The sequence below is a fragment of the Trichechus manatus genome, unplaced genomic scaffold (genome assembly GCF_000243295.1).
Source record: "Trichechus manatus latirostris isolate Lorelei unplaced genomic scaffold, TriManLat1.0 scaffold00121, whole genome shotgun sequence".
NCBI lineage: Eukaryota > Metazoa > Chordata > Mammalia > Sirenia > Trichechidae > Trichechus > Trichechus manatus.
The window spans coordinates 1,818,421-1,833,298 of record NW_004444057.1 but is presented as its reverse complement, the minus strand read 5'-3'; the positions used below and the strand labels follow the sequence as shown (position 1 = coordinate 1,833,298).

The 14,878-nt window shown below is 36.7% G+C and overlaps 1 protein-coding gene across 5 annotated transcripts in view; it reads left to right on the top strand.

Moving 5' to 3' along the window:
- Window positions 1-14,878, top strand: part of CEP120 (centrosomal protein 120) — an 89,592-nt gene that overhangs the window by 30,748 nt on the left and 43,966 nt on the right. For all 5 annotated transcript variants that reach the window (XM_023738673.1, XM_023738672.1, XM_023738670.1 and 2 more), the window contains 5 exons: window positions 4,860-5,009; window positions 5,768-5,950; window positions 7,769-7,865; window positions 7,975-8,127; window positions 8,699-8,788. In XM_023738673.1, the coding sequence (XP_023594441.1) occupies window positions 4,860-5,009; window positions 5,768-5,950; window positions 7,769-7,865; window positions 7,975-8,127; window positions 8,699-8,788 (673 nt within the window). The remainder of the gene's footprint in view (window positions 1-4,859; window positions 5,010-5,767; window positions 5,951-7,768; window positions 7,866-7,974; window positions 8,128-8,698; window positions 8,789-14,878) is intronic.

The following is a 14,878-nucleotide window of genomic DNA, read 5'->3' as shown; positions in this document are numbered from 1 at the left end:
CTTGCTGAAGCCATCATGGTCTGCCTCTTTATGTGATTTGATATTGACTGTTGTCTCCAAGCCATCAGTAAGTTATTATATTTATTTTATGTTTGCTCACTGTGTCCTAGCTTATTGTTTTCTTTTTTTTGATATGCCCAAATATGCTGCTCATGTGAGCTAGTTTGATTATTGGCGCCTTAGAAGCTGTAATGTCCTGTCACCAGGCGGTTAGATCTGTTACTAAGTATGTGAGCCAGGAGTCTGTTTACTTTTCTTGTGTGGATTCAGCTCAGGTGTCCAGGTAGTCAGTCACCAAGTGTGTGGTACAGGCTCTCACCTACAGTCCTAGACAGGCATGGGTGATTGGTGTAGGCACAGGTATCTAGCTACAGTAGGGGTGACGTACTGAGAAGGCGGGACTGACAGCTGCCCCTTAGTGTCTGGGACGAAAGCGTGTCCCTGTTCCCTAGAGCACAAAGGTGGGTGGGTTTTGCAGCCAAACTATGAGCACCCGATGCTATTGGCTGTAAGGACTAGGGGGCACCACTTATTCCTAGACCCCTGTCGTGGGTGGCTAAGTGGTATGGGTTGAGCCACTCCTCCTCAGGCCCCTGATGTGGGCAGGTGAGGAACCTGCTTAATGGGCAGAACAGTGTCATATATCAACCTGCTACTTCACAGCTATAACAGTTGAAGTTAGACTTCAGGTGTATATCCTGTTGTACTGTGGTAATGAGGGCCTATGCTGTTGAAATGGGCCCACACAGCCTGTGCAGGGGTGAAAGGCATTCAGAGTCCATGGACTCCTTATGCCTATGCCTAGGCAAAGGAGCTGTGCCTACCCCAAGTTCCTGGCTTAGGGGAGCTGGCAGATTATTTTTCCCCTATTTGTTAATTTTTTTCCTATCCAAGGCCAGGAGAATGGCTCAGGGCATGTGATGGCTCCTACTTCTGGCCCAGGGTACTGGGCAGTTGCTGAAGCCGGCCTGGGACCTGGTGCAGAGCGGGGAAGGGGGAGGTATTTGGGAGAGAGGTTTTTCCCAAATGGGGTGTTTTTCGATCGACGCAGTAGGCCAGATGCAAGTACTTATCTTTAGCCGATTGAGTGCTGCTTTTCACTGGTTCTGGATTCCTGAGTAGACTCTGCCACTGGGCCTCTCCTGATGTTGAAAATGTGTCCCAAGCACCACTGCTTGCCTCACCATGCACGCGAGCCAATCTGGCCTGAAGGGCACTGGCTCCCGCCGGGTTAGGTCTGGCAACTCCTTGCTACTTGCGAACCATCTCTCCCTCCCCCCGCCACTCAGTGTGATTCCTCAACTTTGCCTTTGATGTTCAGGGCTCTTAGATTGTTGTATACAAATGATTCTCTTGTTTTTTTCAGGTCTTTGTTATAAGAGGGACCACAGGAAGTATCTGACTACTCTACCATCTTGGCCCCGCCTCTCAAATTTTTAATAAATAGGCTTTATGGGGTTTGGTTCATAACTACAGGCTGTATGTAATTCAGATGTTTGTAACCCAGGGACTGCCTGTATAACATTTGTTAAATTTGTGAACTAAAGGGGTGTAAGGCTTTGTCATAATGACCTTGAACTTAAACCAGTCTGGCATTGCTGATGCAAGAGCTATTAGTCTTGCCTAGTCTGGCATAATTGTAGGTATTTACAATAATTTGTCAATTGTTTTCGTGTGCTGGCAAATCAATTCCAACTCATACCAACCCAGTATGACAGAGTAGAACTGCCTCATAGAGTTTCCTAGGTTGTAATCTTTACGGGAGCAGATTACCAGGTCTTCTTCCTTGGAGCCGTTGGTGAGTTCCTATCACCGACTTTTCAGTTAGCAGCTGAGTGCTTAACCATTGTGATACTAGGGCTCCTTAATTTATCATTACTGCTATTTAAAATACAGTGGCTCTTAAACTTAAAGGGTGTTGTTTCTGGAAAAGATGCTATAGGTTAAAGTAATGTTTTTTATGAAACTATTATAATTGGAGGTTATGTTCTTAATACCTCTATTTTATAGCTATGAATTTAAGTAGCATACTTAATAACTATATGAGACATAAATATAATTGTATACAATCAGTCTGTTAAATGGATTACACAGTAGTTTGTTTTTAATAATATTACATTTTCATAGACATTTATACCGTGTCTAACACAATAATGTGTTTTTGAGCTATCTAGATTCCTTTGCATAAATTTCTTTGGAACAAGCGTTACAATTTGAAATAAATTTGTTGGTCTTTCTGTGATTCAAGTGAGAAAAATATTCTGCCATCTTGGATTGCTATTCCCAGGAGTCTCAGCAACTATACCTTGTTCCTGCTATTATTTGAGACATACCTGCCTTTCAGATGCATAAATTAATTCATACTTGAATCTAATTTTTCAATTCTTTGATACCTTATCTTGTGTACCTGAAATTCTCCAGGTTTAAGTGCTAGCAATGGACAGAATCAAAGGGACCAATCACTGAGCATGATCCTGAATTCATAGAATGGATGTCTTTCCATCTCAGCTTAAGTTCTGCATATTACGTGATGTTTGAGATTGAGAATCATTACTTAAATGTTGCTTTTATATGAAAATTGAAGACCAAAAAAAAAAATTTTTTTCCCTCACAGGTGTAGTTTTTCTCAGGGTTTATGTAACGTCTCTTAGAATTGCTGTTAGAAATAGAATTATTGTTACTTATTCTCCATTTTAGGTTTTTTTCTCTACTCCCTTAACTGTGACCTCCCTTGTTGTGCTACTGGAGAATCTGATTTTAGAGTACCTAGAAAAGAATAATAGAAACATAGGGAAGAAAATCTAAAATTAGGTGCTGTGAGGTGGAAGCCTAGTGTAAGCCCACTTAGAAAACACTAATAATAGTTTTTGCATTTCCTCATTGCCATTAAGACCATTTGTTTAATCATTAAGCACCTACATTATGCCAGCAGTGTGCCTCATATTAGAGGTACATGGGCCACATAAGCAAAGAGCTCAGCCTTGTGAAGATGACAGATTCAGAAATAAATTCAATATGTAAGAGAGGCTAGTAGTTTACCTGGCTAGGATAAGGGGAAAGACTATTTTAAAATGAGGAAATAAATAGTTAGGATCCACTTAACTATGTATAATTCACTTGATGATAAAAATTACTAGTTCTTTGATTTATTTTAAGACATTTTTAGAAATACTGATGATTTAACTTTCTCTTGGTTTGAAAATTTTTATGTAATCATGCTATGCATTGGTATGAAATTGTAGTTTCCCACTATAGAATGGAATTCATGAGACAATGCTGATATTTGAAAAAGTTTTAATTTGTGGTAGCCTTGTTTAAACTGTTAGCTTTTTTTTTTAATCACTAGATCCAGTACTGCAGTGGTAGGGGGTTGAAATTCCGGGGTATGAACTACTACTCTGAGATGATTTGGTTTCAGTGGATGTATAATTATATAGGAATAGGGTGGATGCAAATGGTGGTTCTTGTAGGCAATGCAGTTTTTACTGGTAGAGTTTAAATTCTAATTTTCAAGATACAGGATGAAATTTAAGTGAATATTGTGAGGTCTTTATATTTTACTTTAAATACAAAAAAAAGTTCAGCATCAGTCAGTTGTTCTTTCATTTAATCTAGTGTGATTTTTATGATGAAAGGAAGCGGTAGCCTTATGTCACTCTTTAATTCACCATAATACATTTGAGTGGCTTTCATCCTCAATTTTCTCTTCAAAGACAGATGATCATGTTTGCCTCATTTTGGAGTTGACTGAGGGCTTTTTAGCCCATAAAAGATGAAGACGCTGTTGTAAAAAGGAAACTAGGTTTATAAATTAAATTCAGCAAGCATTTCTTGAGTGTTTACTATATGCCAGAAACTCTCCTTGTTCCTGGAGTGCAAAGATGAAAAAGATAGATGTGTGCCCTCAAGAAACTCAAACAAATGGTGGCTTGGTTTTTGATTAGTGGAGTCAGTTTTACTCTTAAATCTCTGTCTTATTTGGACTGTATTAAAGTGATTATCTCTTTCTGATTCAGTGTCATTGCCTTCGAAATACCAGAATTCTCGTTTTTCCCCAGAGGGACACTGAAAGATTAGCTGTTAAGCAACTTTGGGAAGTAGTGTTTTGTAAATAAAAGCATTTTCTTTTTTATTTCCATAATTTTTACTTACACAATTAAAGCAAATCTCACTGTATTTCTTGTTTAATATACTTAGTGTTAGGTATAAACACCAAAAAAAAAACAAACCCATTGCCATCAAGTCGATTCCGACTCATTGCGACTCTATAGGACAGAGTAGAACTGCCCCATGGAGTTTCCAAGGAGTGCCTGGTGGGTTTGAACTGCCAACCCTTTGGTTAGTAGCCATAGCACTTAACTAGTATGTCACCAGGCTTTCCATAAACACTCAGTATAAGGAATTTAGGACATTCAGAAAAGTTTCTGTATCAACACTGAAAATATTTGTACAGTTTGAAAGTTGGTGATGATGATAAAACCGTCATTTTTTTTAAATGATTAAAATTTCTACCATTTTTCTATTTTAAAATTTCTATTTGATCTGAGAGGAGCCTTTGTGGTGCAGTGGTTAAGCACTCAGCTGTTTACTGAAAAGTCGTCTGTTTGAGCCCAGCAGCAGCTCCGTGGAAGAAAGATATGGCAGTCTGCTTCCCTAAAGATTACAGCCTTGGAAACCCTATGGGGCAGTTCTACTTTGTCCTATAGGGTTGCTATGAGTTGGAATCAACTCCATGGCAATGGCTTTGGTTTTTTTGGTTTTGGTATTTGATCTGAATGTTCACATTTTCCTTTTTTTTAAATCAGACTACAAATTTCATCTGGAAACTGTAGTAAGACTTTGTTTTTCTTATATTCTAGGTACTCATATCCATTCTTTGGAAGTGCAGCTCCCATTATGACTAATCCTCCTGTAGAAGTTCGGAAAAACATGGAAGTGTTTCTACCCCAATCTTACTGTGCATTTGATTTTGCAACTATGCCTCATCAGCTGCAAGATACCTTCTTAAGGTAAAATATACACTGTGCTTATGAAATTAATTATTTTCTTAAGTAACAGCTCTTAAAAATTTATGTATATTAAAAAGAGGAGTTCTTATAGGTTTAAATCCAAAGCAGTTTATACATTTGAGATTCAAGAAACAAATTGACTAATAAACTGACGTTTTGTGCTTTCACTACAGAGTTTTGTGTGGTTATGAAGGCTCTGTTCAGATTTTCATATGTTATCATTTGCCTGAGTTTGGATATTTGAACATTGTAAAAACAGAGTCTATGATTAATAAGGTAGACTTTTCTTTTCATAATATATGAAGATAAATAACTAAGAACTAAATATTGTTGCTGTTTCACTGAATCATTGTAGTATATTATTTGCGTTTTCTGTTTTTTCATCTGTAAACTGGAAATGTTAACCCGGCTATCTGAAATGGGTTTGTGAATAAAAATGAAATCTAGGGAATGTCTTTATTCTTTATCAGTATCACAATTCAGTTTTGTTAATTATTTTAAAAGAAAAAATGATTTAACCATTTGTGGGAATAATAATTTTTGAAGGGTTTTCTTTATTGAACAGAAGGTGGTCTAGAAAATATAATAGTATTTCATATTTGTTACCTGTGCAGTTGAGTCTTTAACAATTGTGTGTTAGATGACGTTCCGGCTAACAAAACCATCTTTGACTACATTAACAGAATTCAAAGATACTAGTTCAGGAAAGAATTTAGTTCAGAGATGATAGGTATGAACACATTTCTCTTCTTCCTTAGGATTCCACTGCTGGTTGAATTATGGCACAAGGATAAAATGAGTAAAGATTTACTTCTGGGAATTGCAAGAATCCAGCTTTCTAACATCTTATCTTCAGAAAAAACTCGCTTTTTAGGTGCTAATGGTGAACAGTGTTGGCGTCAAACTTACAGTGACAGTGTGCCTGTTATAGCAGCACAAGGGTAATGCATTTTGCACAATTGGTGTTTGCTTTGCTTTTTATTAATCTAATGATTCTGATTAGCTAACCAAAACCACAATCCTTTCATCTTTTTTCTAATCTTCTTCTATGACCCATGGGGGCTATATCCAAGTTTGCTTTCTAGTTTTCTGATACCCGTTTTACCCTCACAAAGTAGAGAGTCCATGCACTATAATGCTGTAATATTTACTCAGACTGTTGATTTTTTCTTTTTCCCTCTTACTAGCTTGATAGTTTTAAATTCAGCATCTGTTTTCTTATTTAATAGTTAATAAGTCAGAGTTAAATTTATAATGTATTTTTATGTTATTTTGCATTGGGCTGTGACTGTTTTTTACTTGAAAAATACTTAAACTTCTACCTCAGATCTAAAGCTTAAAATTGTTACAAATATTTGGCAGTCAGAAGCAGTTTTTAAAATAAACAGTATCTTTGCTAGATTATCTTTCAAAAATTAACGGTAAAATCTTAAATTTAATTTAACATTATATATCACATGCTTTTATTTTTAAGAGATAATAAGAATGTAGAAGGAAATAAGGCTTTTGTAAAAATCTGAGATCTATAAGTCAGTATTATTGATATTTCCTCCCTTATTCTTCCCTATCCATAGCCACTTCAGAACTGGAAACTGATTTTTTAGAGAATCAAATATTCTGGATAACTGGAAATTCTTTTGTTCTAACTCTTGTTATTGAAAATGTCTCTTAAAAATTAGTGTTCTTTTCTGTCTTCATAAACATAATATGAAAATAATCAAATTATTAATAATTGGAAGATTTTTTAATGCTATTTGTTCTGCATATTAACTTTTATTGCCCTGAACTGTAGACAGAAAGTTTTAGGTGGTTTATCTAAGTGAGCACTACAGATATGCCCAGGAATTTCTTTCAGATGTGGTAGCGTTCCATTTTACTTTATTCGTTTCTTCTAGTATCTGTGAAATTAGAAGAAAACTCAAAAGTTGGTTAACTAAGAGTTCAATTGTGGGGGGTCTGTTCGTGTTTTCTTTGACTGAGGTTTATGTAACGTATTTGATCTAGACAAAACCATGTTTTTTTGTTGTCAAGATTTTATTTTCCTGTAATGTGTTTGCTTATTTAATGATAAATGCTGTATGTAGTTCTATGGTGCAGAGAGTTACTTATTATGATAAAAATAACATATAGCTCTCTTGGGAATTATCTTGAGGCAATGTCCATGTCTAGTAAAAGATTTATGCACAAATGTGTTCATTCCAGCAAACGGGAAAAAAAATTAGAATAACATATATTCAAGAATGAGGGAATTGTTAAACATCTTTTACTACATAAATTCATCAGTATATTTTACAGGCATTAAAAATCACATTTTAAAATTAATGTTTATGACATGAGAAAATGCTGCTGATATATGTAGGAAAAAGGGCAAAATTGTGTTACCTTAACATGTAAGTGTACACGTGTATTTACATATACATAAAACAGAGAGGAAGAAAATAAACTAAATATTAGCAATGATTACCTGTGGGAGTAAAATTTTAAATTTCTCCTTTATGCTTTTCAGTTTTTCCAAATAATCTATAGCTGTTATAAGTCATTTTCTAGGAAATGTTGGTATGTACCTCATAGGTGTTTGTGATGATAAAATCATCTATATGGAGTTCTTGAAACCTGTACATACTGCTACAGTTTTAACAGCAAGAATTTCAGGTACAAGAAGTGTTGCCTACTAGATGCTATGGCATTGAGGAAATAAAAGGAAAAATAATATAAAAATATTTCCATGAATTTTAAGATATTTCTGATTTCATTTATAGGTCAAATAACAGAATAGTAGATCTTTCTTACACAGTGACTCTAGAAGATTATGGACTAGTAAAAATGCGTGAGATTTTTGTCTCTGAGTCATCTCAGGTAAATATAATTGAGTATTACCAAGTTATTTGTTAAAAGGAATCTAATGGGTGTGTGTGCACGTGTGTGAGCGTGTCTGTTTAAATATGCTTAATTATTCATATCATAGGGTTTATCTGCTCTACCACAGAAGCCATCTTCTCTTCCTCCAGCACTTTGTACTTCAGAAATCCAGACAGAGCCTCGTGAAACCTTAGAATACAAAGCAGCACTTGAACTAGAAATGTGGAAAGAAATGCAAGAAGACATTTTTGAAAATCAGGTTACTTTTTAAATGTTATTTAAAAAGTCTATTTTTGGCTGCTCAGTATGTTTTTTCTTCTCTGTAGTAGGCTTTTCTCTCTTTGTTCCATGGTTACCCTGTCTAGTTCCTTGGTCAGGAATGCCTTACTCTTAAAAATTACGAGAATTAAAAATACACTTGAAATGCGAAACTTGACAGAACCCACTCAGAAGGATTCCCCTAAACTTTCTCCGTGATTCTTTGGCAGAATTAAGAATAAGAATGAAGGTTAGAATTCAGAGGTTAAGGACTTGAAAGTTTCTTTTAATCTCAGGTCCTTAATTAATAACAGACTGCTCTGAAACCTGGCATCATCAGTTTCCAAACAAGAGTTAGAAAACAGAGCTCACTTTTAGCTTAATACTCTCCCAGATTATACTCTTATGGATATTACTTGCCTAAGGCTTCCTCCATTTCTTTCTAAAAGAATAAGATAGAATTGCCTAAAGGAACACATCAGTGATCAGTATTAGTTATTTAACTGAAAACAACTGATTAATTTATTTGAAATAATTTGAGTTTTTACTGTAACTTAATTTTCCTTTTGTAGCTAAAGCAGAAAGAACTGGCTCATATGCAAGCTCTTGCAGAGGAATGGAAGAAACGAGATCGAGAGAGAGAATCACTAGTAAAGAAGAAGGTAATAACTTGTGTAGAAAATTGAAAGGGGGAAAGAAGAATATTAATGATAGTATCTTGTGTATGAATTAAAGAAAATCTCTGGAAGGATAAACTAATTATTGTGGTTATATGTTGGCATGGAGGAAATGAATGAATGGGTCAGGGATAGGAGGGAGGCTTTTCACTGTAAACTGTTTAGTGAACCATGCAAATATATTACCTATTCAGAAAACATATAAGTATTAAAAAATGAATAGAGGAAAAAGCCTCTGTATGAAAAAGAAAATAAGTTATAAATAAAAATTATATTGTAATCTATTAGTTAATTAAAAAAAAACCTCCAAAGTTTAGCTATTTTTAAGAATTAAATTATGAAACAAAGCACATCTTTAAAAATGGTAACATGAAAGGAGCCTTGGTGGTGCAACAGTTACACACTCGGCTGTTAATCAAGAGGTTGGTGGTTTGAACCCACCCAGTGGCTTCACAGGAGAAAAGACCTGGTGACCTGCTTTTGCAGAGATTACAGTATAGGAAACCCTATGGGGCAGTTCTTCTCTGTCACATGGGTTTGCTATGAGTAGAAATTGACTCGACAGCACCCAACAAGTCATACTTTAAAAAATACACTGAAAATGATAACATGAGGTTATCTGATCTTACACCAGAAAGCAAATACTGGTTTGTATTATTCCTGACAGGAAGTCTACTGTCATTGTTATCTTTGGTCCTTTATATGTAATGTTTCCTCTCTCTCTCTCTCTACTGGCTTTTAAGATTTTTTCTTTATCACTGGTTTTTACCAACGTGATAATGGTGTGCCTTGTGTGCTTTATATGTGTTTGTGTGTTTATCCTGCTTGGATTCTTTGAGCTCCCTGGGTATGTGGGTTTATGGTTTCCATCAGCTTTGGAACATTTTGGGCTATTACTTCATCTAATATTTTTTCTGTTTCTTCTCTCATTCTTAGATTTCAGTTTACATGTATGTTAAACCACTTGATATTGTTCCATAGTTAACTGTCATTGTTTTTTCTCTGTACTTCATTTTGCATAGTTTCTATTGCTGTGCCTTCAAGTTTGCTGATCTTTTCTACTAAAGGGTCTAATTTTTCATTACACCTACTCCTCGCTTATTGACTGTCTTGTTATCCAACATTTTGCATTTACGACAGTAGTAAAAAATCTATTGCTCAAGTATTTTGCACATTAATGAGGTGATGGGCATGGCAGCAATGACTGCAGAGCGTCCCCTCCCTTGAGGAGGATCTGCAGACAGCTTCCAGAAAGCTGGGCTCCACTGCCCTGCATCCTCTGCTCTCTCCTGCCAGCAGGGGCACTGTGTCCAGCTGTCACATGGGGCCGACATCCTCTGTGGCCATGGCCGCTGGGTGGATGCGCAGGCAGCACTGAGCCAGTAGGCACCTGTTCTAGGCTCCCAGCTCCTGTGTGGCCTAAGGCCCTGCAGCTCAGAATTGCTGTCGTATGGGAAAGGACGAAAGAAGAGGTATCAAAGAGGGTGTTTGGAAGAAATGTGTGCAAGTATATTGACATCCCAAAGTGAGCTGAACGAGGCCTGGATCTTCTGCCTTGATGGGGCCAGGTGCGCGGCCAGACTCCGAGTCCCTTGTAAGGTGCCCTGAGCCTTGGTGACTCTCTAGTCCCAGAGGGCAGAGCAGGCTCTGGGATCATGAATGCAGGGCTTGCAGGGATGGGAGTGGAGCCTGGAAGTGGCTCCACGAGGGAAGCTCTGACCCAGCACAGGAGAAAGGCGAAGCGGTTAAGCCATGGGCCCTTTGGTCACATAGCCCAGCTTTTTCCAGCTTTGTCTCAAAGCCTCCTTCTCCACAGAGGAATTAATCCATAACTGGACTCGTCATAGTAATGAGCATGTCAGTAAATCTTAGCTGTTATTATTTCTATGATCATATTTTCTAAATGAAAAAAAAATCGAACAAATGCGTGGTCTGAAAACAGAAGAGAAAAAACTCTCCGTTTTCATGTAATGCCAATTTTCAGATAACAACCTGATCTTTGGAACCTAACCATGCCATTAAGTGAGAAGTAGGTGTAATCTCATATAGCATATTTTTTTATCTCAGCTTCTTAAGTTTTCATCTCTAGAAGGTGTACTTGGGTCTTTTTTTTAATATCTTTTACTTTGTCTTTATCATGTTCATGTTTTCCTCTATATTGTTGAGTATCTGGAACATATTTATAATAGTTTATCTGGTAGTTCCATCATCTTTGTTATTTCTAGATCTGCTTCTATTGTTTTTCTCTTTGCCATGGGTTATAATTTTCTACTTCTTTGCATGCCTGGTAATTTTTTTATTAAGTGCCAGACATTGTGAATTTTACTTTGTTGATTACTGTATTTTGTTTTATTCCTTTAAAGAATATTGAATATTGAATTGAACTCAATTTATGCAGTTAAGTTACTTGGGATGAGTTTGATCCTTTTAATCTTTGTTAGGGTGGGTCTAGAACATCCTTTAGTCTTGGACTATTTAGCAATACTCTCCTGAGGACTCTATCTGTTGCCTAGTGCATCACAAGGTCTTTCTGCTCTGGCCAGTGAAAATGTAAACTATTACTCAGCTCTGTCTGAGCTCTGGGAATTGTTCAGCCTACTGCTTTTCAATGGTAGTTTCCTCCTTTTCATGGAATTTCACCTTAGGCATTCATAGTATTCAGGCTAAGATCTGTAGATCTCTAGCACTCTCCCTCTATGCATTTCCCAGCTCTTCAGACAAATTCTAGCTGCCTCAGCTTCTCCAGTCTCCAGTTTGTTAATGTCTTTATTTTAATCAGTTAAAGTCCCCCCCCCCCAAAAACCATGTATAACATCTTTAGTACTTTGAGAGTTCACGTGGAGTTAGGTTAATATTGATGGAAAATTATGCAATCATTTAAATTAGTTTTATTTGTGTTACAAAGTAATGAGCTGATAGTAAATTAAAGCTCACTTACTTATTATGATGGAAGAAAGGCCTTGTGATCTTCCAAAAAATCAGCCATTGAAAATCCTGTGGAGCACAGTTCTACTCAGACACACATAGGGTTGCCATGAATCAGAATTGACTCAAGGGCACCTTTTTTAGCTTTTTTTTTTTTTAATGTTCTGCCTTCAAACTAAAGGTATTACCTAGTTAGTAGCTCCTCAATTCAAAATGAAATGTGAACTAGTCTATATAGTAGATAGATTATATCAAGTTGTTGTGTGCTGTCAAGTCAATTCAGAGTCATAGCAACCCTATAGGACAGAATAGAACTGCCCCATAGGGTTTCCTAAGCTATAGTCTTTACAGGAACAGATTGCCAGGTCGCTTCTCCCATTGAGCTGCTGGTGGGCTTTGAACCGCTGATCTCTGGGTTAGCAGCTGAGTGCTTAACCATTGCACCACCAGGGTTTCTTATATCAAGTTAGAACCCAAATATATTAGTATTTTCTAATAGTAAATTAATATTTAACTCACATGACCTCAGCTAAGTATGTGTATTATTATAGTTGATTTGGTTTTTATGATCCATCATTTAGTCTAATTTGGTCATCTTTTGAGACCATTTTGGAGGGATTTTTTTGTTACCTGAAAAGGACAGATTGTTTCTCTAGAGAGTCTTCTGATTGATAATGTAATACATCCTCCTGAGTTATACGTAAACTTTTTCCCCAAATAAATGAAGCATAGGTAATCTTGAAGTAGATATTGCAACATTCATTTGTGCCTTTTGAGGTAAAGTAAAATATTTGCAAGTATGCCAAGCCTTTGCTTCTGAAAACCAGTCTGTGGGTAATTTTTTTCTCCTTTTACAGTCTGCCTTTTATAATTACCTGAATGTACAGATGATTATGCTAAACCAGTAATTTTTAACTAATGAACTTGTCTTAAACTAGCGTATGATTACAACATTCTGGTTCCTGTTCTGCCCCCTGGAGCAGCTGAGATAACGTTTACTCTGTCTTCCATATGACTGCCCATCGGACAGCAGAATGTAGTTATCATGTAGGAACAAAGAAGGAAGACATCAATTCTACATATGGAACATTAGGAAATGTTTCATAGTTAAGATCATGCTTTCACTTTGATGAAGATTAATAGATATTGCCAGGTGGACCCAAAGGACATTCTATACAGAGAATTCCGCTTGAGCAAAGGCAGAGAAGTTTGAAATAGGGTGCTGCATTAAGAAAATTCTATGTAATTTGATATGGGAAGAGGGGAGGAAAGGATGTGACTCAGGAGATATGGTATGAGAGGTTTACAGGGGCCAGAATGTGAATCATCTTTTATTTTATTTTGAGGAGTTTAGATTTGATCTTGTAGACGTTCTCAGCCAGGGTTCCTTGTGAAAAGTAACGCCTAATGCCCTAAGTCTCATAGCAACCCTATAGAACAGTAGAACTGCCACATATGGTTTCCAGGGAGCGCCTGGTGAATTCAAACTGCAGACCCTTTGGTTAGCAGCCGTAGCTCTTAACCACTACGCCACCAGGGTTTCCAGGGTCGCTGAGTTGGAATCCATGATGGCAAGAGGTTTGTGTGTGTTTTTTTTTTAATGCCCTAAGGCATCCATTGTCTGTAATGATTTAACATTAACTTTTCCTATGTGTCTAGAATGGTACAAGTTATATACCAAATAGAGAAAATAATCATTCAAATAATTTTCTGTGTTCTATGGTTCAGATGACGAACTGAGATAGGTAGAAATTTGAGGAACTTTTTTTTTTTAATGAAGATTTTTACATAAAGGAATAAGGTAATCAGATTTTTATTTTTGAAAAGTAATTCTGATGGAAGCATAGCAGATGGAACAAAGGAATGTGAAACTAAGAACAGAAAAGCAATGATCTATGTGAAAGAAAATGAAAGCCAAAACTAACAATAGCAGTAAGATTATGGAAGAAAGGGGAATGGGTGTTAAAGAGATGATATTAAGGAGGTTCAAGATCTCAAGCCTTAACGAGCCCTTAGTGCTGCACTGTAATCCTGCTACTTTCCCTAGTCAGTTCATCCTCTCACTTTCCAGGACAAGTAGGCCATACTTTTTTTTTCCTCTTAGCAAACAGCCTTCCCTCATCCTGCCACTTAGATCTCTCCCTTTCTAAAATAATTCCTTTTCTTACTTGGTTTCCATTACTATATTCCTGGGCTTTGAACTGGTTCATTCTGGTTCAAACCCCTGCTGAGAATTTGCATTTCTCACAAGTTCCCAGGCGATGCTAATGCTGCTAGTTCAGGACCAGTTCTGAGAACCGCTAGTACAGCAGTGGTTCTCAAAGTTTTTTATACATAAGAATCATCTGAGGATCTTGTTAAAATCTAGTTTCTCATTCAGTATATCTGGGACAGAAATGCAAATTCTCAGCAGGGTTCAAACCGGAATTGACTGGTTTGAAGCCCTGCTATGTTCTCCTGGTGTTCTACTCTCTTCAGTGGTCTTGCCTTCACTACTTTCACACTAGATCCTCCTTTTCATCCTAACCTCTAAATACTGGCTTTATTGCTTGCCCCAGGGCCCAGTCCTTAAATCTTTTCTCTCTTTACACTTACTCCTTAGGTGATCTTATCACTTTGTTGGCATTGTATACGTCAAATTATATACATTATACATCAAGTAGAAATATAAATTTATTACTCCTACTAGATGCCTATTATATGTGTGTGTAAATGTACATAAGTACACACATATATGTACACACACACACACATATACATATGTTTATCTACCTCCATTCCTGACATTTTCCCTGGACTGTACTCTTGGCTCTTCAATTGCCTTCTCTACACTGGCAGTTGGCTGTCTAATATGCATCTCCATCATAGCATGTCAAAAACCAAAATGTTTATCTCCATCCTCTGTAAATATGCTTCTACTGATTCCTCATCTTAATCAAGGGTATTGCCTTTACTCGTTTGTTCAGGCTATAAGCTAAGTCATTTTTGATTCTCTTTTATTCCATATGTAACTCATTAGCAAATCCTGTTGACTCCACATTCAGAATGTATCCTGTAAACCAACTATACTACCTCCATTGCTACTCTCCTACTTTATTTTTTTTTTAATATTTTATTGTACTTCAGGTGAAGGCTTACAGAACAGATAGT